Source organism: Zonotrichia albicollis, chromosome 17 (genome assembly GCF_047830755.1).
Source record: "Zonotrichia albicollis isolate bZonAlb1 chromosome 17, bZonAlb1.hap1, whole genome shotgun sequence".
Taxonomy (NCBI): Eukaryota; Metazoa; Chordata; class Aves; order Passeriformes; family Passerellidae; genus Zonotrichia; species Zonotrichia albicollis.
In genome coordinates this window covers 641,664-669,314 of record NC_133835.1, presented here as the reverse complement: position 1 = coordinate 669,314, position 27,651 = coordinate 641,664, and the positions used below count along the sequence as shown (strand labels likewise).

Here is a 27,651-nt window from a genome sequence, read left to right as displayed (position 1 = left end):
CCCCGCGCGACCCCGCCTTCGCCGTGCCGCTCGCCCGGCCCCCGCGCCACCCGGCCCCCGCCCCCCAGCGGCGCCGCATCGCGGCGGCCATTTTGTGCGGCTGCGGTCGGTGCGCGGGGCTCGGCGCGCCGCGGGCCCGGTGGGGGTGGCTCCGTTCTAACCCTTTTTCCCGTACAGATCCCTCGGTAAGAGCGCGGCGGCGCCCGGGCAGGCCGGGCCGCCTGCCTGATCCGGCGCTGTGGGCCCGCGGCGTGGCGGGGAGACGCGGGGAGGGAGGCCGGGCGGGCGCGTTCCCGCGCACAAAGGGCCGGGCCGGGCCGGGCGGTGCCTCCCGCCTGCGGCCCCGGGGCGCCGAGCGGGGCCGCTCCCGCCTCGCGGCAGCCCGGCGCGCTGAGGCCCGCGGCTCGGGCCGGCCCCGGCCGCTCCCCCGTCCCTGACTCCCTGTCGCCGCCCGCGCACGCCGGCCCGCGGAGCTGCGCGGGCAGGTGAGTCTGTGGGGCCGAACGCAGGCGCCGCGGGCCCGTCCGGCGGGAGCGGCCGAGTGACCTTGCGGCGGCGCCGGGGCCCGAGCCGTGGCACGGGCCGCATGGCGGGGGCTGTGCCGGAGCCTGAGGCGGGGGTTTGACGGGTGCGGCGGGGTACTCTGCGGTCCCGTTGTCGGCGCGGGGCCCCGGCGTGTCTGGATCCCGGGGGTGCTGAGGCGGGGCGGCTGCGCCTTGCCCCGCCCCGCCCGGGAGACGAAGCGAGGCAAGTACTCCGCACCTTGCGGAGGGGAAGGTCCCCGGTGTCTGCGGCGCTACCGACGCTCGTCGGGTGCACCTTATAAACACCAGCGAAGTTGCTGTTCAGTAAAGTCGCTTCTGCTAGAAAAAATCAGCTCCGCTAAAAAAAAACCCAAAACAACCAAATAGCAACAGCCAACCAAACAGAATACCATCCTACTCCCCCACGATCGATAAACGAAAAAATAAAAAACCTTAAAGCCACCTTTCCAAGAAAAAAAACCCAAAGCGAATTAGCGTTCAAATGAGCCCCGGAAATGCACACTTTGAGTTTTCTTTCGATATAAAAAAACTTATGGCTCTGGTTTTACTCACTCCTAAACTTACTTGTTATTAGTGGTTTCTTACCTCACCTTGATCTACTCGTGTTAGTCAGGCAAATCGGCTGATTGTTTCCGTGGTGGTTTCCTCTCGTTAAATAATTTGTTGTGTCCAGTGGATGTTGGATCTTTCTATACAGCGGACAGGGTGTTGTGGAGGTTTCTCCAGAGAACTCTCAGAGATGGGCTGCCAGCTCTGTGGGAACACCTGTGCTCTAGCTGATTCTTGTCTAGTTAATGTGCTCTTGCATATTCTGTTGATTGGAAAGGTAATTTTTGCCTACAAAAGGCATGGATGGTTTTCTTTAAAGTTGAGAGATGTGACACTTGAAATTAAAAGTAGATGGTATTTGGTGAAGAAGTTAAACGTAGCAAAGTGGAGTTTTGCTCCTATTCTGAATGCTGCCTGGTTTTGTTTGCATTGTCTTAGTCCACTGCAGATCTTCAGCTTGTTTTCAGTGTTGTGAAGGGGAACATGGTTGCTATACTGGAAATCCATCTAATGATTTAGGCTTTTCTTCTAAATGGGAAGTTCCTTGTGCATGAAAGATTTATCTGCTGCTTGAAGCAGGTGTGGTTTTGCATGAGATGGTTTTTCAGGTGATTGCATTTCTTTCTTTCTTTGCAAACTGCTGGTTGACGCTGCTATACATGAAACTATGTAGTTGAGTTCTTCTAATGCAGGATTGCATGTTTCTCTTCAAGGTCTAATAAACAAAAATCTTATTTTTCTAAATGTGTTTGCCATTTTAATTTAACTGTAGTGTTATCTTTCTCACTTGTAAGTCTGTCGTTCATGTCCTGGAAGATACGTGAATAGTTACGTTTGTTTTAATTCTCTCTGTTAGGGAGTTTGTGAAGGGTTTGTTTGTACTTCTTGCTCTAAGTTCACTTCAGTAATGATGCTTGTAACTGAAACCAGCTTGTTGGGGTTGTGTGAGAAGGCATTTATCTGTTCTTAGTGAGATTCGTTCCTCAATGACTTTCCAAAGAATCACAGTTTTAGTGTGAGGTGATCTGCCAAGTAATGAAAGAGCAAAGGTTTTCCATCCTATCTTTCAATACAAAATAGTTATGTTGCCACTTAAAATGCTTGGCTTTTTTGTTGAGTTGTAAACCTGGGAAGATAATTTTTATAAAGTAATGAAAAAAATGGGCATTTGATGAGGATTTGAGTAATGAAATGGCAGATTACAAATGAAAGTAGAGTATCTTATGGGAGTTCTTGCTGTGTGCTCTGTGGAGTTGACTGCATAGACATGGCTGTGAAATGTCACTTAGTTTTACCCAGCTAGTGTGACTCTTGAAGAATTCTTCAGGTGCAGTTCTGGGGTGGTTTTCTTAGGCATGGCTTACTCTACCTTACTTTGTTCAAGTAAGTAGATGCACCGTTGGAGGAAGGAATACCATTATTAATGGAGCAGGGTTTGGTAAAATTCAGGGCTTTCAAGTATTTAACTCTTGTTCTTTGCCTTTGAAAGAGAGATTTTTTTCACCTATTGGTGATTGATAGGAAAATTTGAAAGATTCTTAAAATGCATTCTGGCTCTTTCTATAGTCTTTGTGGAAGGCATTTATGTCTTGAAACCATACAAAAGCTCTACAATGCAATTGCCAGTAAGTCATATAGAGATAATCTGTAGAAAATGCACCCTTATGATTCTTTTATGTTGCAGTGCCTTGTGGTGGTTGCAGGTTTGAAATTCTGTGTATACAGTTCTTTGTGGACTGTTACTGCTGTTGTGTTGCCTGCATTGATTTTTGCCTCCATTTATTCTTTATTGCAGTCTAAAAGTTGGTTTTAATTGGTTGCCCACAGGATTGGCTTGGCTTCTGCTACTTGTTAAGAAAAAAACATCTGTCTTTGCAGGTAAGAGCTTTTGAATTGAAGACTTCTTTTTATGCATATTGAGTATATCCTAAGAAACAAATGAAGCTTTTGGAATCAGTAAATTTGTGTCAAAAGACTTGAGTCAGATAATCTATAGCTTGTCTACTCACCACCGGTGGTGGTTGTTTTGGCAATGTTTTTCTTGTAAACAGAATTTTCTGCCAAACTAATGTTTTGTTGTTTCATCAGCATGTGGTAGACTGGAACACTCTCCTGTTTATTTTGCACTGTTGGCAAATGCAGTTACTTTGCTGCAAGCCATGGGTCTCTGTGTTTGTAATTGTTGGAGTGTAGGAGTGTACATCAGTTGGTTCTGATTAGTTTTTGCAGTACTTAAAAGGATCAGATAGTTTTGAATTGGCTCCAGGATGACTATAACAGGTTGATTTTAGCCTTAAGTAAAAGACAAAACTGTAGTTTGCAGTTTTAACTTTTGTGAGACAGTTCATACTTAAAATTCCTCCTACAGGAACCAGTGTTCCTTCAGTTCTTAGTCTTCAGTCAAGAATTGCCAAATATGTTTGTGTGTGTGTGTGTGTATCATGTGGGTATTGTACTTTAAATACTTCCCAGGGACTAGGAGGAATCTTCTGAACTTTTCTATTGCAAAATCCATACATCTTGAAAGGCTAATCTGGTGTGCTTTCGAATTTAAATGTTTGACCCGAATAATTATTATTTTACTAATGAATACATTGATGAGATAAATAGTATTGTCATCTTTTACACGTTTTTTTTCCCAGTGTAGCATCAGCATTTTAAAAGATATTACTGTTAAGGCGTGTTAAAATTCATTAAATGAGTTGAATCAGGTTGGTTGTCAGCAGCCTGTAAATCTCCAGCTTTGATCACAGCTAGCTAATGGGGATGGATTGTCCATAGTACTCTCATAGGATGTTGTCTTTCCACAAATATATGAAATGCAAAAAAAGGCAATAAAACCCACTTTTGCCTTGAAGTACCTTTTTGTGCTCGGAGAAAATCAGGCAGCCTGAGAACTGACAGCCCTACAAAAAGCCTTCAGTGCTTGCTGAAATGATGTGTGGCCTATTTTGTGTCTGAAGTTAATGTTGCCTCTGCATGTGCTGGTCTCTGCAAGTCAACAGTGAAAAATATTTGAGCAGGCTTTGCATTTTCACTACTTGGAAAATTTGAGCAAGTGGGTTATTGTCTCCTAACTGCATTTTGGAAAAAATGTGGTTTGTTAGTGTTTAGAAATTTAAAATTTGGCCCTTTTTGTCCTTGAGATTTTTCTGTAAGTAACAGAACTGACACTATTACTTTGTCTAAGTATCAAAATTCTGAAAAAATGAAGCAGCTGTGTTACATGTTCCTTTATCAAAAATATTTGATTAGTCAAGTCCTTAAAACTCTTTTTATGCAGACCATGGTATTGTCAGCTCTTGCTTAACATTAAGCAAGCATTTGCTTAATACTCTGCATGGAATTAACTACATTGAAGTCATTGCAGATAGGTTTTTTAGTAATTATATGCCTAAGCAGCTCTTTAGATTTTTTTGTCAGTAGTGATTTAGTGGATCTGAATGGAGTACTTAGTAACAAGACTTCAAATACTCTCTTAGTCTTTATTATGAAGTTTTGAATTTAATGTGAAACTGAAAGATTTGCATTATCCCAGAATTTATATAAGTGTTCAAATGCTTGAACTCTTCTGTTACTTCATCTGTTGATTTGTCCTCTGGGCTGAAATAATTTATAAACGCAGTTATCTAGCAGGTGTCAGTTCTGTTAGAGAAAGTAAGGTGTTCCAAAGCAGCAGACCTTAGTACAAGGTTTTCCCACACCTTCCCAAGTTGCCTTTGTTCCACCAATGGCTATATATGAGATTGTCATCTCTTTTGGATTAAGGAAATAGCTAAAAGTAGTCTCTTACTTAACACAAGACGCTTCAAATGTCTTTAACTTTTGATACATAAAAATTTCTAAACTAATTTCTATCTATAATAGGTAGTAGAAGAAATCTAAATCTCCTGGCAAGATTTGCTTTTAGTAGTATTCCAGTTTTGAAAGCATAGGTGCCAAGCCAGTGATATTTTTTTACCGCTTGCTTGCCTCAGGATAATCTAATTCAGAAGCAATCCTGTAGCACAATATAAACCTTGGGTTTACAATACTCTTTAATATAGCTTCTTAAAGGTGGCAGAATTTTAATTTTAACTTTAAATTTGGAGATTGTCATCAATGCTAGGCAAGTTTAAAATAAAACAACAGAATCATTATAAAACACTACTTTTTAAAACAGTTCTTTAAAACTTACTTTGACTTCTGGTTTTTTTTTCCTCATGGGCAAGTTATTTTGTTGTTGGAAAATGATTGGGCAGTGAATTTTATTCTCAGATTAAATGTAATTCCACTATAAGAGCTAAAGGCAAGGATGTTGCTTCTGTTGCCTCACGATGGAGATGAGAAAGTTGCTTTCAAAAAAAACTATCCCCAAAGCTTAGTACAGTATAAGACTTAGTATAGTATAAGCCTTTCTGTTGCTGTCTTTCCTTGGTGGAATAGGGGTTTTCTTAGTGGTATTTTTTCCTTTTTTTTGTTTTTAAATCTTATATTATGAACTGCAAGGATGGTGCAGTAAGGAATCCAGTATTCATGCACAGTGACTAAAGCCGCAGAACTGACTTTGTGCAAATGGACTTGTTTGCTGCTTCCTTGAGGGAGAAAGGCCCTCCACACTTTTCTGGTGTCTGGTGATAGTTGTGGGGCAATGCCCCCTAATACCCCAGGATGTTGCTTGAGTTCATTAGTGTGTTGGAGGACTTACCTCTGGTGTGTTGGTCAACAGAACAAAATACTTAAGGACACATTTTAGTAATCTGAGGTTCCATTATGCAAACAAAAGAATTGTTGCTTCTTCACCCTGTAAAAGAATTGTTACTCTTGTTTTCATTAAGTACTGGATGCAGCCTTACCTGTTTAAATTGTGGCTTTACCTAGTCATTCTAGTCATTTACCATGTCTTCTCTAATGTGTTTGGATGACCTGGACAAACACATGGAGCCAGCTTAGAGATTTGACTGTATGCTGGGATATAGCTGAGTTGCTGGGAGATGGTTATTGATTGTGGTTGGTCAGAGCTTTGGTAATGGCTGGGAGTCTTTGATCCATAGCTTTGTGGTGTTGCACTGGGGCATCTGGTTAGACTTGGTCTTTAAGGTCTTTTCCAGCCTAAACAGTTCTGTGATTCTGTGATCTGGTTCATCCTTGATTTCAAATGATGAGTTAACACTACTGGTATGTGACTTAGGGGAGCTTTGGAGATCTTCCATACAGATACTGAACTGGCTTGTATTTAGGAAGTCCAGAAGTTTCAGAGATTAAGTGGCTCAAGTGAAGCATGGTGCTATTGCTGATAGTTTAGGATGAGAGACTGGCTTCTGAGATGTTGAATTGTGCTAATATTATTTAATATCATGCTTTCAGCCTTTGCTGAAGGTTTGCCTAAGTGACAGCTATCTAGTTTCCTCTTGGTAACTGTTCAGATCTAGCTGTTCAGAATTACCTTAAGGATCTACTAATGGCAGCTGTGGAAATAAAATTCATTTATTTACATCTGAGATGTAAGGGGTCACGGTAGACAGAATATCTACAACTTTTAAAAAATACCTTGTTTTTGAAAATTGTGAAGGTCATTATCTAGATATGCATAGATGTTAATTTAGGTGAGGTCTCTATTGTCACAAAACGTCTGGGGCTGGTTTATAATAGCAAGCTTCAGGTCACCTGGACCTCTTGCCTTTGCTAGGAGAAAAAACATCAGGTCAGTGTAATATAGACGCTCCCTGTCAGGATGTCTTGTGAGTCTCACAGTTGCTAGTTGTCCGTAATGGGTTTTTGTTCTTTCCCAACCCACTGTTATGTTTCTAATTGTCTTCACCTGGCAGGAGGTAAAATCCTTCCCCAAATTAAAGGGAACTGTTTGTTTCCCATAGCTGTGCAGAAGTTTTCAGCCACCTTGTCAGGTACGGTGGATACCATATCAGGGTAATGGTAAATTAATTTTGCTTTGTCTGGCTAAAATACTCCTTTCGCTTACATTCCATTAATGAACTACTGATGTAATAGTTACGGTTTTTGATGTTCCTTTGTTTTTTTTTAACTGACACTTGTGGTCTTCGTATAACAGCTATTTTGGAATTTCTAGTGCAAAATGTATACTGATTGTGTTGATAAATGTTTAATACTTCAGCCTGTATGAAGTAAACAAACATGAATAAGGAACTTGGAATATAAACACGCTTAATCTTTGCAAGATGTTATTAGGTGTATATAAACAAATATAGTAGATGGTATCTGTAGGTAATTGCATGATGCCATGAACAGTAGTCTGACATAGCCGTTGCCTTTTCTCATCTGCAGGTGTGTGTTGTTTCAGCGCAGCATGGCTGTGGTCATCCGCTTGCAAGGTCTCCCGATTGTGGCGGGGACCATGGACATTCGCCACTTCTTCTCTGGATTGACCATTCCTGATGGGGGCGTGCATATTGTAGGGGGTGAACTGGGTGAGGCTTTCATCGTTTTTGCCACTGATGAAGATGCAAGGCTTGGTATGATGCGCACAGGTGGTACAATTAAAGGGTCAAAAGTGACGTTGTTGCTGAGCAGTAAAACTGAAATGCAGAATATGATAGAGCTCAGTCGTAGGCGTTTTGAAACTGCCAATCTAGATATGCCACCAGCAAATGCTAGCAGGTCAGGACCACCACCTAGTTCTGGAATGAGTGGAAGAGTTAACTTACCTACTACTGTACCTAACTTTAATAATCCTTCTCCTAGTGTAGTAACTGCTTCTACTACCGTGCATGAAAGCAATAAAAACATATCCACATTTTCTACTGCCAGTATTGGCACTGCACCTCCAAATCTTGGGAGTACCTTTGGTAGTCCAACATTTAGCTCAACCATACCTAGCACAGCATCCCCAATGAACACAGTACCTCCTCCACCAATCCCTCCTATCCCAGCTATGCCATCTTTGCCACCAATGCCTTCTATTCCCCCTATACCTGTTCCACCTCCTGTACCTACACTGCCTCCTGTTCCTCCAGTTCCTCCAATACCCCCTGTGCCCCCTGTACCTCCAATGACACCTCTGCCTCCCATATCAGGAATGCCTCCTATGAATCCTCCACCTGTAGCACCCTTACCCACTGGAGTTAATGGGTCTGGAGCAGCAGTGAATATGAACAGCGGCTTGAATCCATTGTTTATTGGTCCCATGAATCCTGTAAATCCTATCCAGATGAATTCTCAAGGTAGTGTCAAGCCAATTCCAATCAATCCAGATGATTTGTATGTCAGCGTTCATGGAATGCCCTTTACTGCAACAGAATCTGATGTGAAAGACTTTTTCCTTGGGCTCCGTGTGGATGCAGTCCATATGCTGAAGGATCATGTAGGTCGAAATAATGGAAATGGACTAGTTAAGTTTTTTTCTCCTCAAGATACCTTTGAAGCACTGAAGCGAAACAGAATGCTAATGATCCAGCGCTATGTTGAAGTTAGTCCTGCAACAGAGAGACAGTGGGTAGCTGCTGGAGGCCACATAACTTTCAAGCAAACCATGGGTCCCTCTGGGCAGGCACATCCTCCTCCCCAGGCTCATCCTAGGTCCAAATCTCCCAGTGGACAGAAAAGGTCGCGGTCAAGATCTCCCCATGAGCACGGTTTCTGTGTTTATTTGAAAGGTCTTCCCTTTGAATCAGAGAACAAACATGTGATAGATTTTTTTAAAAAGCTGGATATAGTTGAGGACAGCATTTATATAGCTTATGGACCCAATGGGAAGGCAATTGGGGAGGGGTTTGTTGAGTTTAGGAATGAAGCTGATTATAAAGCAGCTTTGTGTCATCATAAGCAGTACATAGGGAATCGCTTCATTCAGGTACATCCAATTACTAAAAAGGCAATGTTAGAAAAGATAGATATGATTCGTAAAAGATTGCAGAACTTCAGCTATGACCAGAGAGAAATTCTGATGAATGCTGAGGGAGAATCAGGCTTGCAAAAACTGTGTGCGCATATATCTAATATTCCATACAATATAACAAAAATTGAAATACTTCAGTTTCTAGAGGGACTGGCAGTGGAAGAAAACTCTGTGCAAATTCTTCTTGATAATAATGGGCAAGGTTTAGGACAAGCACTGGTTCAGTTTAAAGCTGAAGATGATGCTCGTAAGGCAGAACGCTTGCACCGTAAAAAGCTGAATGGAAGAGATGTTAATTTGCGTTTGATAACTGTAGAAGAAATGAGAGATATTGAGAGAAACCCAGCATCTCAAGGAAAAAAGATCCTGAAAATACCGATCCAGGGAAATGCAGCTGTGCCAGGAGCACAGGGCCCTGGTGGGGATGAGCATGCCTTCTTGGGGGGAAATGCTAAAGAAGCAAATAATGGTCCTCCGTTTAATTTCCCTGGTAATTTCAGTGGGTCTGGCACATTTGGTCCCCCTTTACCGCCACCTGGAATAGGTGGCTTTCCTGATTCTAGACCAGGAATACCAACAGTTTCAGCTAGTGGTTTACCTGGTGCAAGTATTGAGGTACCAGGTTTTGCAGGTGGTCCTGCTAATTTGAGTGGACCCGCAGGTTTTGCAGGGGGTCCTCAGACGTTCGGTAACGGTCCTGGCAATTTAAGTGGGCCCCCTGCCTTTGGTGCTGGTCCTCCAGCAATTGCTAGTGGTCTTGGACATTTGAGTGGACCTCCAGGGTTTGGACCTGGACCAGGAAACATACATATTGGTGGACCCCCAGGTTTTGGAACAGGGTCTGGGAAGCCAGGGCCAACTGTCATTAAAGTGCAGAATATGCCCTTTACTGTTTCGGTGGATGAAATTTTGGATTTCTTTTATGGTTACCAAGTGATCCCTGGTTCAGTGTGCTTAAAATATAATGAAAAAGGCATGCCAACTGGAGAAGCAATGGTTGCATTTGAGTCTCGTGATGAAGCTATGGCGGCTGTTGTTGATTTAAATGACAGGCCTATAGGTTCTAGGAAAGTAAAACTTGTATTAGGGTAGCTGTTCATCAAGTAGTTGTAGAATAGATATTCATAGTGCTGTGACAAATGCATCTGGATTGGTTTTTATAGTATTTCCAGGATAGAACCTGTGGATTGTTTAAATTGTAAAACAGATGGGTTTTGATAAGACAGAGCACTGGGTTAGCCATTACATGAGAAACACTGCAAGGAGAGGGGTGTGGTGGATTTTCCTCGTACAAATATGTGAAGAAGCTGGACAGATTCTTATTCGTCATAAAAGTTTGGTAAATTCTTTTGGACACAGTGCTTATTGAGAAACTGAGATTGGTTTGACATAGTTTTGGATAAGGGAAATAGATGAAGTCAGTGAAGCTCTTCAGTGGTGTTCTTGTAAGCCATTGTAAATTAGATAGCTATTTTTAGATTTGGTTATAAGCTGGCTGAATTCGCTTTGTTCACAGGTCAAGCTTTGTTTGAAGTCCTGATTTTATTCTGCGACTGAATGAATTCTCAGTGTACACAGATGAATTGTTTTGTATATGTATCTTTATTTTTTCCAGAATTCTCACTGTATGAACAGTTGAATTATGCCCTTTGCTGATGTGTCTACCAAACTAATTCCTATGAGTATGAGCAGAATCGTTCTGTAAAATTCAAGCTGTTCTGTGTGGTATAACCTTTAGTTATTTATATATTGCAATTATAACTGTGCAGAATAAGACTTTTGCCACAAGTATAGCTAACCTCAACATAAACCATATGAGTTTTGTAGTACATTTAAAATGTTTTCAGTTGAAAATAATCATTATTGTTTAAGTAGCTTGATTTGTTAGGATTACACAAATCAGTTGAGAAAGGATCTTTGACACTAGTTGGATATTGGTGTTTCTCACATGTCTCTTGAACTCCTCACACAGAGTCTCTGCTAAGAGAACCAAAGTGGTGATTATTAGTAGAAGATTGGAGTCCATATAAAGTTTTAAATTAGGTTATAATGGAAGAAACTTGTATCTTCAGCAACTCTGTTGTGAATTACTGCCGTGGGTGAATTCAAAGATAAAATTTATTTTTCTCCAAAAATTGAAAGTACTGAGTTTACTATATATTTTTGCAATAAAGTTGTTACGTTGTATTCAAAGTCTGTAAAGAGTTGCCATTTTCTTTGTTGTGCAGTGAAACCTTCCATGGAAAAACAGAGAAATGGAAAGGAAGTAATTACTCAAGTGAAAAGTAGAATTTTTTTGGTTTATCCTTGCTTGGCTTATGATAAATTTTAAGACTTGGGCATTGCCTGAAAAAAATCCTGCTATTCCCTGCAAATCATTGTACTTAAACATAGCAAACTTCAAACTGTTCTTGGTTTTTTTTTGACAAAGAAAAACACTGCTTTTTGGTGTTGCATTCCATGGAACACTGAAGTGCATGGGCAGGCAAAATTGAGAGGTGCAAGTGGCAACAGTTTTATTCATGTGGTGTGTAGGAGAGATTTGCAAACCTGTGCAGCGCTGCATCCTGAGAGGATTTCACAGTACAGGAATCCGTGGAAGGATTGTATAAAGGTGTACTTCAATAAAGAGGCCGGTTGCATTACACAGATGCTTCTGTAATTCATTAGCATAATTTTGTTTTGACAGATTACTAGGTGGTCCCAACTTTGGAAAAGTCATGTGATTTGTATATACTGTTTAAAATTAAGCCTCCTGTTAATAAAACTGTCTGTCTCTGAAGCTTCATGTCATGCATTTCAACAGTCTTTGGGAGTAATGTTTCAACAGCAGATCTTTGTTTCTTTCTTTTTTTTCCCCGACAGTCTGAAAGTACTCTTCCTGATGTCAGAAAGATGTGTGTGATTAGGAGTCAAGTCAGTTTATTTTAAAATTTTGCTCTTTGTTTTTTAAGCAACTTTTATTAAAGTTTCATACTATATTGGAGTTTTTTGGGTGCTTGTTTCTTCGTGTTTCACATTAGAATAAAATCACTGAAAAGGAAAACTTGGCTTCATTGTTCACAGAATTGATTTAAGATATTAGTGTGTGTTGACTCACCAAAACTGGTGATAACTGCTTTTTCAAGTTCAAATGCATTACAACAATGCTTGCCTTGTTGTGAAATGTAGTTAAACTACAGGTGTCTGGAATTAGATACACAGTTCTGTGTTACTGTCTTTTGATTTCACATCGTGATCCTCTTGGTAATGGATCCAAGGCTTCTAGTGTTTGTGTTAGACACAGCATATGCTGTGAAACATGCTTGTGTGCCTGTTCCTTTGGACTTGCTAAAAGTGCAGGTTTGTTGTGGAAAGCTTTTTTCTGATTCTTGAATTTTCAGTATGGTCTAAAGATGTTTCAATGCTTATCTGAAAAAAAGCACAAACCAGAAAGCCATGGGGGTTGGGGATGTTGGCTTGGATGGAATGTTTAAATGGAGGATTTGGGGTCGGGCAGGGGCTCTTCATTTTGCCAAGCAATTGATTCTTCTTATCTTTCAGCATAAATCAGTTAGTAAATATCTCCTCTTCCTTAAGAGTAGGCTCTTGGAAAAAAATAGGAAGTCATAGCATGCTTAGGTTTTCTGTATGTATCAGAAACAGTGCATCAACTCAAATAGTTACAGTTGATCCTTTAAAACATAGAGAAAAGTTCATTATCAAGGGTCAGTGCAAACTGTTTACTGTAACAATGTGGTTTCATGTTAGAAGTAGCCTTAAACTGCTAAATTATGAGCAATGCCCGTAGACTACATGTCTAGAGTTCATAAAATTGCTTACTTAGCACTTGTCTATATTCATGAACAGCCTTGAAAATAGGGCGTAGGACCTCTGAGGTCCCATCTCCAATGTGGGAGGTGTGAAACTGCCATTGGATAGAACACCCCAAGCTGATGGCTAGTGAGAGGTAGCAATAGACAGAATCAGCTGATGAATGCTGCTCAAATGCCCAGTTGTTTTAACCTTGATGCCTTGAGTGTCAGGAAGTTAACATCCTTGATGTCCCGATTTCTCCAAATAATGGCAAGAGGGTACTTGTGTTTATGTTACTGGCTAAGTTGATATTTTAAGCAGTTACTTATGTGTGTCTAAATACTACTGCTGAAAGAAAAGTTGTGAATGTAACATTTTACCACATGATTTGTTTAATGTATTGGGTTTTCCCCACCCTAAATAGTAATGTAATTAGTCAGTGATAAAATTGTGACTTACATGGAAGAACTTCAATAGTTGGGTGACAGTGTGACTTAGTATTACCAGATTTCAAGCAGTTATCCATTAATGTCACAGATTTTGTTGGCATTCTGTAATATCAGCATTAAAACCAGTTCTTTACCAATGAATTGTTGCTGTGATCTGAATGTAGATTTATGAGATGTTTGAGGCTTTTTAGGTTTAAGGAAACCTGAAGGATGATTTAAATAGCATTCCTTTCATAGCATGTAGTATTTTCCTTGAGTGTCTGTGCTCTGAATTTGTGTTGAGTGGAGAGAAAGATTGATGCAAAAATGAAGACTGTAGTTGTGTAGCAGATGACATTGAAGGTCTGCCTTTTAAAAATACGTGTGCTGCTCAGTTCCACATTGCTCATGCTGTCCCTAAAGTCATTACCTATACTCAGTGAAATCAACAGCTTGTTTTGCTGAGAGTATTTTGGAGTGCTGAAGACTGTAGACTCTATAAAAAGAGTATGTTTCTAGTTTCTAGGCACACCAGTGGTGCATTAAATGTAAATAATGATTATGGTTTCTTTATTTTGTTTCTCCTTAGTCTTCTGCTGTGGTGGTTCCTAAGTTGCTCCTTGTAGCAAGTGCCGTTGACCCTCAGCGGGTTGTTCAGCAGCACTGAACTGTGTTGGCCTTCTGATGTGCAAAACTGAAACTACTATATATTATGGACCATTTAAAACCTCTGGTTGGCCAATAAATCACTGTTTGAGAGCAGTTGGTTTAGGTTCATTATTCAGATACATGGATTAGACCCTGAAACGAAGGATTGCAATTCCTGTTCAGTATGGACTCTAGTGGAAGAAAACAACTAGTTGCTATATTTGCTAATTGATTGGAAAGAAACAGTTTTGAAGCTGGACATATTAGGAAACATTTAGTTGGAGTTCAGGGAAATAGACAAATTAGTTTTATGTTGGTTTGCTGCTTTAGATGTGCATGTCTTTGAAAAGAAAATGAGATGGTAAATTCTGTTGCTGTAAGGTTTTTCATAAACTCTGCTTTGGCCTGGAGGCAGTTGCCAAATACATTTGGTTGTCTTTGCTCTTTTCCAGGTTTGCTGATGCTGCTTGCTGCTCTGTGGCTGTATTTTTTTTTATGGCTTTGGGAATACTGAGCTAGAGTTTGTGTACTGAAGGAGGAGAGGAAGGGAGGCTGTTTAATGCTTCTGCAGGAAGAGTAACTTCAAAGTGTTCTCTTCCTATCTGTTTTTTTGCAGTGAGAATGTGATTGCAGTTCAAAGATTTGTTTTTTCCACAGTCTGGATTTTCCATGGAATGAAAACCGGTTGGTTGGTAGTACGCACATTGATTTATGGCTGTATACTGAAATCCACCTCTCTTTCCGTATGTCGTGATCAGGTAGGTCTAACTGTGGCTGGTTTTCTATACAGATGACATTAGTAATTTTCTTGGAGCTTTGTTACTGAGTGGAATGTTTGGGTGTTGTTTGTGCGAGGAGTGTTTCCCACCTCCCTGACCTGGATGCTTTTCACTCCTGGCTATAAACACCAAAAGGAAAAAACCAGCCCTAAAAGCAGCCCAGTTCTTTTTTGGTAGCTCCAACCTGAACATGGGTGTCAGATGGTTTGGCTGTAATTCCTTTCCCTTGCTTGGTATTCACTTCTGTGCAGATTCCTTTGTTATCATTCTGGGTTTGTTTGTGTATTCACAGCATGGCAGCTTCGGAGAGAATTAGCCAGATGAGTTCTACCTGAGTTCCTTTACTGCTTCTGCAGAGGCAAAGCTTACTCCTTTGTGGCTATCTTTCTTGTGTGTTCTCGTGTCTACGGCCTGAAATTCAAATGGTCTTACCTAGTTGCTTCCCAAATACCTTAGGTAAGCTTTCAGAAACAGGGAATGTGTTTTCTTTCACCATGAGTTCCACAAAATCAGTTTGCAACTCTGTATTTGCTATTCTCACATCAGTTTCACCATTTTCCTCAACTTTTGAGTTCTTTTGCTATGAATCAGCAGTGAATTAGACCTGGTTGATCATAGTCAAGAAAAACTTGGGGCCTGGAGTGAGGATTGCCCTTATGTTGCACAGTACACAGGAGTGCTAATTTAATTTCCCTGTAAAGTTTAAAACCAAAAAGTAAGGACTTGTAAGGCTTTCACAGGGAAAATAGGAATTAATCCTGCCTAAAACCGTCTCTGGCATAGTGTGGCCTTTTGGGCTGGTCACTACTTCAGGAAGGCTGGTGACCCTTACAGCTTTTCATGTTATAGTTACAGTATGGTTAAACAAGGAATCGATTGGATTGTATGACTCTGATTTCTGACCATCTAAAGGAAGGTGGAACTTCCAGCTAGCAATTTCAGAGTTTGGAACAAATAGTTTAATGTCGACTCTTTTTCCATTGAATGTGAATATGTGGATGTAGCACTGCTGTATGTGACACTAGAAAGCTTAGAAATGCTTTCTAGTCACTTAGGTCACTTAGGCAAATTTGGGGAGAAAAACAGTGATATATTCAGAACCTAGACTACTTCAAGAATTCCTTTTAGATAATTTTGGTTGAGTGCATTTTATGATGAAATTCACAGGATCCCTCTCATTAAAATTTGAAGCCTCTGTGTAGCACCCATTTGTTTAGTGACCTTGCTGTGGTGGCATTTGGTAGAATGTGCTTCTCAATGAGCTTTTTATGAAACTTCTTTGTTTTCAGCAGTATAGCCAAAGCACTGCTACTTGTTTTGAGGGGAGGATGGATATAGGTTGTGGAAAGTCCTTGCTTGTTTGATCAGGAAGCTGAGCTCTGAAGTGCAAATGATGGCTGCCAATACTTTTTCATTGTTGGGCAAATGTTTCTAATACAAGGGTAGAATTTATAAACCATGTGTGTTTGAGCAACACTAGTGCAGCTGGCTATGACAGTGAAGAGGCTCATTAAAAGTAACATTAGACACTGACAGTTCACTGACTGAATGTATGGGAAATCTGTTCCTTAAGCAGGGGAGGCAAAGTTATTAAATACCACAAATTCATCTGTCTAGAGTTCCCCCTCTAGACTCCATTGCTGCAGAGCCAGTTTTCTGTGTTGCAGGTCCAGTCTTACATGAATACATGACAGTGTTTTTAACAGCTCTTAGAGATCTCTTCAAATACTGACTTGAGTGCTCTTGGGAGGTATGTGTCCAGAGTGGTGGTGGTATAGCTAATTTGTCTCTCCGTAACCAGTATGCAAGTGGCAGAATGTTTTCAGCCTCACTTTAAGGGGACTTCAACTTTATCATCAGAGATGAGGCAGTAGGGGGGAAATTGAAAGGTTGAGGCCAAACCGTCATGCTTTAGCTATAGTGAAAACAACAAGTGTTGCACTGATCTAATGAAGAATGGACATGGGTTCAGAAACTTCAGCACTGAGTTTGTGTGAAAAGGAGCACAATAAATCAGTGACTAAATACTTACATTGTTAAACTGATCTGAAATGTAAATTCAGCTGTTATGATAGAATGGATGAGATAGGTAATTGATCTAAATGAGTTGCTGTTAAACTTTGCAGAGTCTTACGTTTTCTTAGATTGTAAAACAGAATATTTTTGATGGTAAGTCTTTTTAAAGTTTTATTTAAGACAGCTGGTAGTTGTTATCACTTAAGTCAGTGTGTATTTATTCTGGATGCATCTCTTCAAAAAGTCTTTCGGGTATATGTGGAAAATTACATGCACAACACCATGACCTACTGCACAAATGCCCTGGATTTTTTGAAGGCCTTTTTTTGTCATCCAAACACTTAGCCTTAACTTTGGGTAACTGACACTGTAGTTTTGTTAAGCCAATAACCCAAATAGCACTTCTTCCTTGCAATGCAAGCACTGCATCATGCTACTTTTTTGAATGAGTAGGCAGTATTTGGCTACTTTCATGTCTCCAGGAACAGAAGACTTTATAGTCTTTTTTCTGCATGATAGCTTGTGTTACTTTTTGTATCAAATTTTGTCACTAGCTAGGTCTGTAAAAACAGCTTCAAACAGAAGCGACAGTAAATTTTCTGAAACCTAAAATGCTTAGTTTTAAACTAAATAAGTGAATGTACTATGAATCCTAATGAATCTGCAGGTAATGTATCTATATGAAATACCAGCTATTTCAGTGCAGTGACTGGAATGAATATATAACTGCAGGATCATTTAATTTTGTTATTATGAAAAGTGAGAGGAATCCCTGTAACTGTGTTCTGTGCCAGCCATGGTGTGGTGATGTAGAAGAACCTTCTTCTCTGTCTCGTTTAGATTTGAAGAAGTAATTTAGGTAGGAAGAACCTGCTTTTTGAATTTCTTTGGGCAGCTCACAGATACTGTTTTAATATTTTTGTGCTTTTCAAATCCTCCTGCTCCTGCATTAGGTTCACATAAAAGCTCTGAATCTGTGATGGACAAATGACTCTGGTGCTGAATTCAGTCTGATGTTTGTCCTGACTGCTGCCTGGTTGAGACAAGTAGTGTTCTGCAGTTTGTTACCCAAGTTTGCAGGTTCCACCTAATGGTGATAACTCAGAGTCTCTCTGCTTAGAGGGAATATAATTTCATTATTTTGTAGCTATTAAATTTACTCTAGATTTTTCATCAGAGAGGTTGCTTGGAGAATTTGGTCTGCTTCAGTTCAGTCATGTTTCTTACAAGTTTATTGAAACTTTTCATTTCATTTTGAGGAAAGAAAGAAGGTCCCTGGTGGGAGTTGTGGGGGTTTTCAGGTGCTTGGCTTGCAGAGATGTGCTTTCTCAAAGGTGTGGAACACCTTTGTAGCAAATTCAAACCTAATGACAACAGATATCTTCAGGGTATAGATTAGAAACTATTACAGTGCATATACTGTGGATTGCAGACATGGAAGAGCATTGAGGAAATAGGTGACTGCCTGCATTTGTGTAGTCTCTTCTCCCTTAATGCAGGAAGATTGTGTCATCATTTGGCCCACTTGTCTCTGACACAAATGGAGTGGCTTGAACCCACAGTTGGTAATGGGTTTGTGCTTTTGTGAAGGCACACTGGCAAGAGAAGCTGGATCTGGAACAGAAAGGGAACATGAGGTCTGTTTTGTGTTTGTGGCCTTTAAATTGTTCTATTGCTAGTCTGAATGGGCAAGAGAAAAAACAACCTTTAAAATCTCTTGCCGTATCCTTCCCTTTATCCTACTTCCTTAATGTCAGGCTTTTGTGGTGGTGGTATTTAATTTTTTTTGTTTGTTGTGAAATATCATGATTTTGTAACAGATTAGGATGGAGAAGTTAAGATGTTCGTGTTGTAGGTGGTAATCATTAGTGACAGAAAAGTAGAATGAGTGTGAATCTCTCTCTTAAAAGGGAGCATATACTCAAAAGCAGAAAGAACTGAAAGAGTTTTGGCAATTAGGCTGAACTTGCAATGAATAAGTCAAAGAAATCAATTTCCCGGGAGTACTGCAGAATTAATACTAAGCTTTGGGATTTTTTCTGGATCATATTTAGTGAGCTAGATTCAGTACTAAAGTCTATAAAGAAGAAAGCCTGACATATAATGTGGAGGGGTAATGATTTTAAAGTGTGAGAAAATGAAAGGTTCTGCTTTATGTCCTTACTAATTCTTTAGGCAAGAGTTGTCACTGTGCCATAATAACTTCAGGGTGACTGGGAATAGCATCAAGAATTCCTCTGTAGTATTTCAGTCTTTTCTGGTGATTATTCAACAAGTGCAGTGAAAAGAAGCTGGTATGACAAGCTTGTCATTTATTAAATGGCTGTTGGTACAATGTAGCCACCAAAAATCTCATGTGAATTTGATACAATAGCAAAGATCAGTAAAATGTATTGCTGGCATATTTGTATTTAAAGTCTTACTTTGAACTCATGCTGTTCAAAGCAATGAACTAGTATGAACTAGTCTAGATAGATGGACTTACTGAATTTCTGCCTTGAAGTCACCATGCCTAGTTTTGGAGATGTAATTAAAATTATATCAATGTAGTATAACTACAGGACAATGGTGCTATAGTTTAGATTTCCAGAGTTTGGGAAGGGTAGAGGTTGTGAAGGGGAAAGCAGAATTAATGCTGAGGAATCACTTCAGAAATCATGGGTGCATGTAAGTAAGAATTGGTGTGTGGAGGTACTTGGTGGTGAAGCTGCAGTGTAGTTGAAGAACCAAAGAAGAGGAATATGGTGAAGTCATTGATCTCAGCGTAAGGAGTTTGGATGGAAAAATGGAAGACTGAGTGATAGACAACTGGACTTACCTGGGGAATGGGACAGAATGTTTTGGCCTATCGGTTGTTTATTTCTCAGAAAAGTGGAGAATATATCTATAGTGAAGACATGCATGATGATCATTTCTTTGAGTTTATTGATCGTGATAAGGGGCATATTGGTGGTGTACAAGTTAACAGTGAACGTTGTACAGGTGGAAAGGTGAATTTTGTAGAAGGTACTTTTTCCCCAGAGTTGGGACTTGTCTCTTGGGTAGGGGGGAAGCTGCAGTAAAGATGAACTGATTGAAGTTCCTGTTTGCATTTTTTCCTGTAAATTGCCATGCCAATTGGGATTGTTTGGCTTGGTTTCACTTTGTTTTTTTTTTTCCCCCAGTGTTCTAAGCTTGTTATTTTTGTTATAAATGGGAGCTTTGCCTCCTCAGTCAGTGTCCGGGAGCTTCTTGGAGGTTAGGTTGTCAGAGCTTGTACCTGTTGGCTGACTTTGGACACACTGCCCCCCCAACCCCCCCATTTTCAGGGTGATACTGGAGCTTCAATGTTCATGTGGAGACAGCTCAGTGGATAGAGCCAGGTTGTACCTTCCTGTGTGTTCAACGGGCCCATAGGTCTGCAGTGGTCAGTAAAGTGTTTGATGAGGACTGCAGTCCAGTTCTGAGCTCAGGGGCTGGGCTGGGGGTCTTACCCTTGGTCATGGCTCAGAGTTTCAGCATCAGCACAGCCTCCACTTGACCCTGCAGCAGTTGTGTCGGTCCTCCCTGGGAGCTCTCATCCCTGGAATTAAGGCTGGCCGGTACCATGGGCACTCTTTACCAGGACTGAATCAAGTTGACAGCGGTTTGTTTAGAAAGCTGTTCTTCATGGTATTCACCATTCTTTTATAACAAGAGATGCCTTTTGTTTCAGGTTATATGTCAAATTTGTAACAACAGTTAATTAACCCCTTGTATGTATGGCGACAGCTTGGAACACAGTGTGGAGAGTACGATTTGTTCCCTGCCTGTAGCAATGGTGATCTTAACGCATTTGCATCCCCGTTGCAAACCGCCACAAATAATGGAATTATAGAAAAAATTGCAGCCATTTATATTTTCTGCAGAACATCTCAAGCTATGGAATGAGGTTTTGTGGCCCATGGAAGAGCTGAAGTGTTGGAAAAGGCCTGTATTGACGAATAATTTGTGCACTGTGGTCCTTCTCATTAGATTGCCTTACTCTCAGTTTAAAATAAAGATGCATTTTAGTGCATCTTTACAAAACTAGCTATATTATTTCTTTTAGAGCCTTATGGGGTTCAGGAAAGAAGGATCAAATGATAGCTTTTATTCCGATAGCATTCAGCAAGTGATCCTGACCTCAGGACTAGGATCAGTTTTGTGATATCAAAACCCAAAATGTAACAAGCTGCCCCCTCAAAATTGAACTAATAATAAGACAAAGCATTGCTTCTGCTGGTCTGCATATTTTGGAATCACAGCAGAAAAAGAGAGAAGGAGTTTTGAAAAAAGTTGGCTAATAACTGGAAGATGTGGGATTAAACTAAGCAATAGACAAGGGGGAGAGGGTTTTTCATAAGTGCAAGATTAATTAATGGAGATGCTGTGTTACATGTGTTGGGTTAATTTCTTGAGTTGTTGGATAGCAAAAGGCTAGGATGATGAAAATTGCAGTAGGGACATCTTGCAGGCATGATTGCTGACAGTTGTGCTGGGTTTGTAAGCAGAATGTAAGGCAGGAGTTATGGCCAATCCAGTACAAAGTAAATTTTTTGGAAATCAGTTGTCCTGGACCATATGCATTAAAACTTCAAGTTCGAGTTAAACAAGGTGCTAAATTAATGTGTAAAGTTTGGTGTACACTGCAATAGAGCTGGTTGGGTATTTTGTGCAGTATTTAATGTGAATTTATTAGTGTGTTTAAATACAAAAATCCTGTGGATTTTCTTGGGCTGAATCCTTGCTTGTATTTCATTTTATGCAGAGGAGTGAAACCAGGCTGATCCACGAGACTTGTATTCAGTGATAGTACTACCATTTTCTCTCAAGAAGATACCACCTCCTGGCACTGCAAAAAATACTGCTGATAGTGTTTCATGCCATGAAGTTATTAGATTTTTTTCTTGTCCTCCGGGTGACTGTGGCTACTGTGACTTGCCATGCTGGGGTGATCACAGTGCCCCTCTTGCCCAGTGCTCGTTGTCTCCACCTCATCCTCCCAACCTGAAGAGTAGCCTCTGGCCTTAAGGCTTACTGAGGGATGGAAGTATATAAAAAATTGTAATTCAGTAATTCTCACCTTAGAGTGTCCAGCACTTGATCCTTAGTTGGCTAAATGGTGGCACTCAGGGGTAAGTAAAGAGAAGTTTATTTATGCTTCAGGCACCCATATGTGGCATTTTGGGGAAATGCAAGACTCTCCAAAGTTCTGAACTGGGACAGTTAAAGCCTTCAATCACACTTGGTTTGGAGTTTTCTTCAACCATATGTGTACAGTGCTTTCTTCTCTTACAATTGACTTGCTTTAAGCTTTGGTTAAGCTCAATCACTAGAGGAATAATAAATTTAATGTTATGGACTTGTAAATGTGTTGATTTTCTTTATGTTGGAGGTGTTCTTTTTTGTGTTGAAAGAGGTTGCTTTTTCTGCAGAAATGTGAAAAAATTGGAAGTTTTGAAATGCCTATTTGAAACTCCAGAAAGTAGCAGGTAGTTGCTTATTCTTCTGAGTGAGTAGCATAGATGTCCTCGGTAATTTTCCTAGAAAGCAACTTTTTATTTTTCATCTTGGTTTGATTAGGACCGTATTCATTACTTCTGTAATTCATTTCTGTGTAGAAAAATTCTATTGAAAAGTTGAAATTTATCTTTTTGTATGTATTATACAGCTATTGGAGTTTATGATCATCTTTACCGGTAAAAGCTAGTATGCATAGTAAAAATAATTTTGACTTTTTAAACTGGACCTCAGTTTGGTTGTCTGAGCACTTCTTAAAGTGTACCTAGTACGGAGGCATTCTGTGTTTTACTTAAACAAGTGGGAATGACATCTGGTTGGGTAGTGAAAGACTTCCCTGAAATATGTGCTTGGGATCTTGCAGATTTCTATGGATAGTATTTTGCTGTCGTGCTGGTAGGGATAAGATGGGTGATATATTTTTTTTCTTCAAAATTTGGTGTTATATCTTGTGCAATTCTAAATAAGAACAAAAAATAGAGGTACCCGATGGATCTGAAGCTGTATGTTGGAAACTCTTCCCTTGAAGGAGTGTACAGAATTTGACTCAAGATGAAACTTCACGGGTGATGCCTCTCACCAGTAAGATCCCCAGGTGGTGGGAGCAGTGGATCAGATGTTTGTGGCTGTTGTCCGTATAATCGTCGATCATGAGGGTATAGCACAGCCTCAGCTGTATTTTACAAGCTCTTTCAAGCGACAGCACTTCCCTGGTGGCTTGCTTATGGTGCCTTTTCGTTAGAAACTACTATGATGGGATGTACCCAGTAGGTCAGTTTTCTATATTTTAAAGAGAGTTTGAATTTATTACTGCTTTTGGAATGAATTTTCACCTGGTAATCTGAATTCCTGTGGCTAGATTAGTTTTTATACTTCTAGACCATGCTGTACTTTAATGAACTGATGGCAGTTGGAGGTTGTTAAACTGTTGCTGTTGCAAGCTGATCAGGATCAATGTATAATAAATTCTTTGTAAATTAAATGCGATAACTTTGTGGAAAGTAGTTTGCTCTAGCTGCTAGTTTTCCTTCGGAAATACCTACTGTCTTCTGTAAACCAGAAGATTCAAGTAGTAGACATCAATATTAATTATCAAAGGTGGTTGTGAGGGGAACAATAGGAAAACAGTGCATTTTAGAATTTCTGAAACTGTTGGAAAAATTTGTGTTGCAACAAATATAAATAATATTTCGTCATTATAAATACTGTTGTAAGTCTCAAAACTAAGTTTATTTTTTGTGTATGAATGAATTCAATAAGTATGCTCTATGAAAATTCAGTGAAACAACACGAAATGTGGTTTTGAAATGTTGATTCCAGTCTGCAAGCTGAATACAGTTGGTGTTCTTGAATGCATGCTGAGGAAAAAAAGGACGGCTGTTAATAAAAATAATAAAACCCCAAGTCCTTTCAGTACAATTGCAGCAAACTGTATGTTTAGCCTGAGATCAGAGCCTTTGTACACTGTTAGAGCTTAGTAATCACTAGAAGATTGTTCTCTGCTCATGTGTCATTGCACAGCACTGGTAAGTGGTGAAGTGTTGCTGCTCCGACAGTGTCAGCACGGAGTGGTGCCGTAGTGCCTGTCCCTGGCAGTGAGCTGGCATGTGCCAGCCTGGCAGCTTGGAGTAATGAAATGCCAAGATGGCGTTGCAGCGTTGTGTGGAAGTGGAGAAAGCATCATTGGCTCCAGCTTAAAGAGGAACAGGGTGGGGGATTGTGTTAGGTGCGGCGTATTTGAAGACTTTTGGAATTGTCACTTCTCTTATAGGAAAATAACTGGGACTTTATGGAAAGAAGTGGAGATGAAAGTCAGCGGATAAATTTCACACAAACTATTCACTTTTTTATAGAAAGAGAGATGCAATCACTATAGTTTACTATGAGAAGTGAAAGTAAAGTCTAGAATCTTACTTTATGGAGGAAAAGAAAAAAATTAAGTCAATATTATCATAATGAAATCCTGTTAAAAAAAATGAAGTTGGAGGTAGATTTTCTAATTGGTGAGGAACTTCACTATTTTTCCTTCCCATTCAGTTTTTTGTTTTGTTTTGTTTTTATATATATGTGTCTGGGGATGAAAATATGTTAAGCTTTTAATCTTTCTAAGCTTTTCAAATGCAGGCAGATTTCCAGAAATTTGTGCTGCTCAGTTAACTGCATGAGCAGGGTAACTGAGCAAAGTTGCTTACTTGCAGACTAAGCAGGTCTTCAGGCTTGGCTGAAATAGATACTGTGTTTTAGCAGACCAACTACTCGTTGCTCTTGCTGCTGGGATGTCTATGACCAGGATTTTCTTCTGCTGCTATTCATGGAATGGACTGATACTGTAGAACAGCATACAGTGTGTTTGGGTAGCCACGAGGTGAAAAGAAGGTTGTGTGGGCTCTTCGAGGACATCCATAGACAATAATCTATAAATAATTGCTGACTGAGGTTCAAACTGGTGTCTTCAGGTTAATTTTTTTTAAAAAAATCTGAATCTGTGAAGGAGCTGTCCCTCTTTTCTTAAGGATTCAGTCTGTAGTTGTTAAACCTGTTATCTCCTGAGCTGGTGAGGAAGGGTGTACAGCCAGTTAGGACAGTTCCTGCTCAGCTACTCCAAACAGCTGGCCTGCTTTGCTGTGTCTTGGTGATTATGTGCACCAGTGAGTGTCCTGTGATCTCCTGATGCAGCAAGAGGATATAGTGGGAAAGGATCCCTTGTAGTTTGTGTATGTCCCCAGTGATTCAGCAGAACATCTGGGCTGCATTTCAAGGGAAATCCTATGCCATTACTAAATGTAAAACAATCAGATGAGATAGCCTTCTGGGTGTTAGGGTGCTGGAAGTCAAATGTGGAGTATTTTCATAATTTCATGGCTGCTGATCTGGAGAAGAGATTCAGATACCAATTAAGAGGTGATTGGGTTTGAGGACTTGCGTCCCTTCAGCTCCTGGCTTCATTGTGTTTAACAGTTGCTATCTCAAACTCTTCCTTTTTGGTGTCTTTGTAACATGGAATAAATATATGTGGGCTTGTTCTGTGTGCAGCTTAAGATCTGCAGTAGCGGTTTCCTCCCAGAAAGGAGCCACTGCTGACTGGGATGCTAAAGCTTATGGGGAGCTGTTTCTTTGAGGTCAACTTAACTCCTGCTTTGAGCTCTACTGGGAGGAAAGGTATCTCTTGGCTAGTACAGGACTGTCTGTTGCAGTAGAGAAAAACAGAGCCAAAATGTTGGCAAAGAGCCCAGACTGGATGTCCTGATCTTGTTGTCAAATAGTGGGTGTCAAACAAAGTTTTGCTGTTGTCTGTTTGCACCTATGTGAGTCTGGGAGATGAATGCTGGTCTGGTAGGACAATATGTGTCAGTAAAGAAAAAACTTGATAACTGTGACTTGCAATTTTACAAGAAATGTATTTATTAAAGTCAGTGGTTTCTTTGTGAATCTCGTGGCTGAAGGCAACTGAGTAGAAAATGGATGGCTTCTGTCACTAGTTTTAACAGCTGACCCACCAGACCACTTCAAACAATTAAAAAAAAATATTCTGGTGTTAAACCAAGTGATGATGATGACCTTAGTTTAATGCTGCACTATGATTGTCTTTGCCTAAAGCTTTGCTAAATTTTACTGAGTGCTGGTTTTGTCCTGTCACTGTTACTGGAGCACCATGCACTGGCATGTTAAGTGACTTCATTAATATTTGTCCAGGGTAGATTGCTGACTGGGATGTCCAAGGGATTAAATGTTGTACAATAAAAGCTCATCTCTTTAAGTTAAATATATTCATCCTGCAAGTATGAGGAAGCCATGGGGTACTTGGGTACTAAAAAGCCAAAGCAAGTATTTCCTTATTTTCCTTATAAAATAAGACTTAGAAGAAGAAGCTTCTCTATGAAATAATCCCATTTAAAGGTCTAGTCCTCAAACTGTCCAGTCTCTGAAATGTTTCGGTGCTTGAAGGCTTATTTTCTAATTCAGTTTTGAGAATTATAGCTGTTCCTCAAACAGAAACGTCTGCAGTTTAATGTCTGATAAAATTTAGTTATCCCCTGTTTGCGGGATGATGTTGCGGTGTTTTGGAAGCCAACACGGCAAGGCACGGGGGCTCTGTGGCTCCCGTGGCTGAGCAGGGGGAGCTTTGGCATTGCTTTCACCGCGTGGGGCAACTCTTCGGCGCGGAGCGGTGGCTGCGGCGGGACGGAGGTTCCGGTCCCTGTGTTGGGCTGTGAGCGGCGGTCCCGGGGAGGGGACAACAGGCCCGGCCCTTTGTAGAAACCTGAGGCAGCAGCACGCACCGAGGCAAAGGGAAGGGCTCCTGCGGGGGGAGCGGGAGCAGCGGGGAGAGGCCGGTAGAAATAGGTGAATTCAAGAGCGAGGGGCGAGGCGGGCCGCAGTTGGTGCCCGGCTGCGCGGAGGTCCCGCGCTCCTCCGCACCGCCCGGCCCGGGGCGGGAGGGGCCGCGGGGCGCCGGTAGCCGCGGCCCCGCCCCGCCCGCGCGTGCCTCGATCCGCCGCGTCGGGGGCACGCGGGGTCCGGGCCGGGCCGTCTGACGCTGTGCTCTGCCCGCAGATGGCCGCGTGCGTGTCCCGGGTGGAGCTGTCCGTGGCCTGGCGGAGCCTCCTCGACGGGACCTGAGCTCCAGGTCGAACTCCCTCTGCGTCCTGCCGCAGGACGCGGGGCGATGGCCGCTGGACTGAGGTAAGAGCGGCCCGCGCGCTGCCAGTGGCTTTACAAACGCTGAGTCTCCCCTTTTCCATCCCGTAGGTTTTCCTGGCAGGTGTGCGACATACTTAATTCAGATTTATGATTGGTGAGCAGTCACATTGCCCACACTCAAGCCTTCAGTGTTTTCTTTAATTGCTGACTTGTTTGCTCAGAGTTGCATCAGGAGGCCCATTTGCCTGTAACGATGTGACTTGCTGCAGAGCACAGGCTCCAGAATACATTGTTTCAGCAGTCTGTTCCCCCTAGTTTCCAGAATTTTCCCATACAATAGCGTTTTTCAATGCCATTTCCTTTCCCGGTGAGCCATCGGTCAGCCCAGTTTGTCACTGAGCATGAGGCATGGTGCAGGGTGTGTAGCCTTGCTGGTGCCTCTGTTCACCTGGTGCAGGTAAAAAGCTGTGTAGGAGAATATGGGCTTGTTACTCATTGTCAACAGCTTTGCTCCTGTGTTGTTTTGCAGCTAGATCACACGAAAAAGATCAAGAACTGCCAAGACCCTAAATTCTGCAAGAAACTGGTTGTGGACTACTACTTTGAGAAAGTACAGAAGCTAAAATTCAGCGTGTATGATATTGCTAACAAGTCCTTTGATTTAAATGATGATGACTACCTGGGAGGGATTGAGTGTGCACTGGATCAGGTACGTGTAGTTGTGTTAAATGATGTACAAAATAGCAGCAAAGTTGGCTTTACTATGAAAATGAAGTGAAAATGTGCTTTGTCAAAGGCTGAAACATATTCAAATTTGAAAACACTGTTAAACATGTTTGTTTGTGTTACCATTGAATGTGGTTAGAAAAATCATGATG

At 41.1% G+C, this 27,651-nt stretch overlaps 1 protein-coding gene across 7 annotated transcripts; it reads left to right on the top strand.

The window, feature by feature from the left end:
• RBM12 (RNA binding motif protein 12) lies at positions 1-27,441 on the top strand. Of its 7 annotated transcripts, none has more exons than XR_012583049.1 (6): positions 1-185; positions 2,890-2,972; positions 14,434-14,575; positions 14,889-15,052; positions 26,687-26,815; positions 27,303-27,441. XR_012583049.1 is itself a non-coding variant. In XM_074553881.1 (5 exons), the coding sequence occupies exons 3-4, from the start codon at positions 7,399-7,401 to the stop codon at positions 26,812-26,814; spliced, it is 249 nt and encodes an 82-aa protein (XP_074409982.1). In that variant the 5' UTR covers positions 13-185; positions 2,890-2,972; positions 7,377-7,398; the 3' UTR covers position 26,815; positions 27,303-27,441. The 7 variants fall into 7 exon arrangements, 3 of the variants coding, with proteins under 3 accessions (XP_005495570.1, XP_005495569.1, XP_074409982.1); XR_012583047.1 differs by lacking the exon at positions 14,889-15,052 and adding an exon at positions 7,377-7,519 and having other exon boundaries at positions 3-185; positions 14,475-14,575; XM_074553881.1 differs by lacking the exons at positions 14,434-14,575; positions 14,889-15,052 and adding an exon at positions 7,377-7,519 and having other exon boundaries at positions 13-185.
• The last annotated feature ends 210 nt before the right edge of the window (positions 27,442-27,651 follow it).

Excerpts from the sequence above, each read along its gene's own strand:
- RBM12 (XM_005495513.4), top strand. The coding sequence starts at position 7,399 with ATGGCTGTGGTCATCCGCTTGCAAGGTCTCCCGATTGTGGCGGGGACC.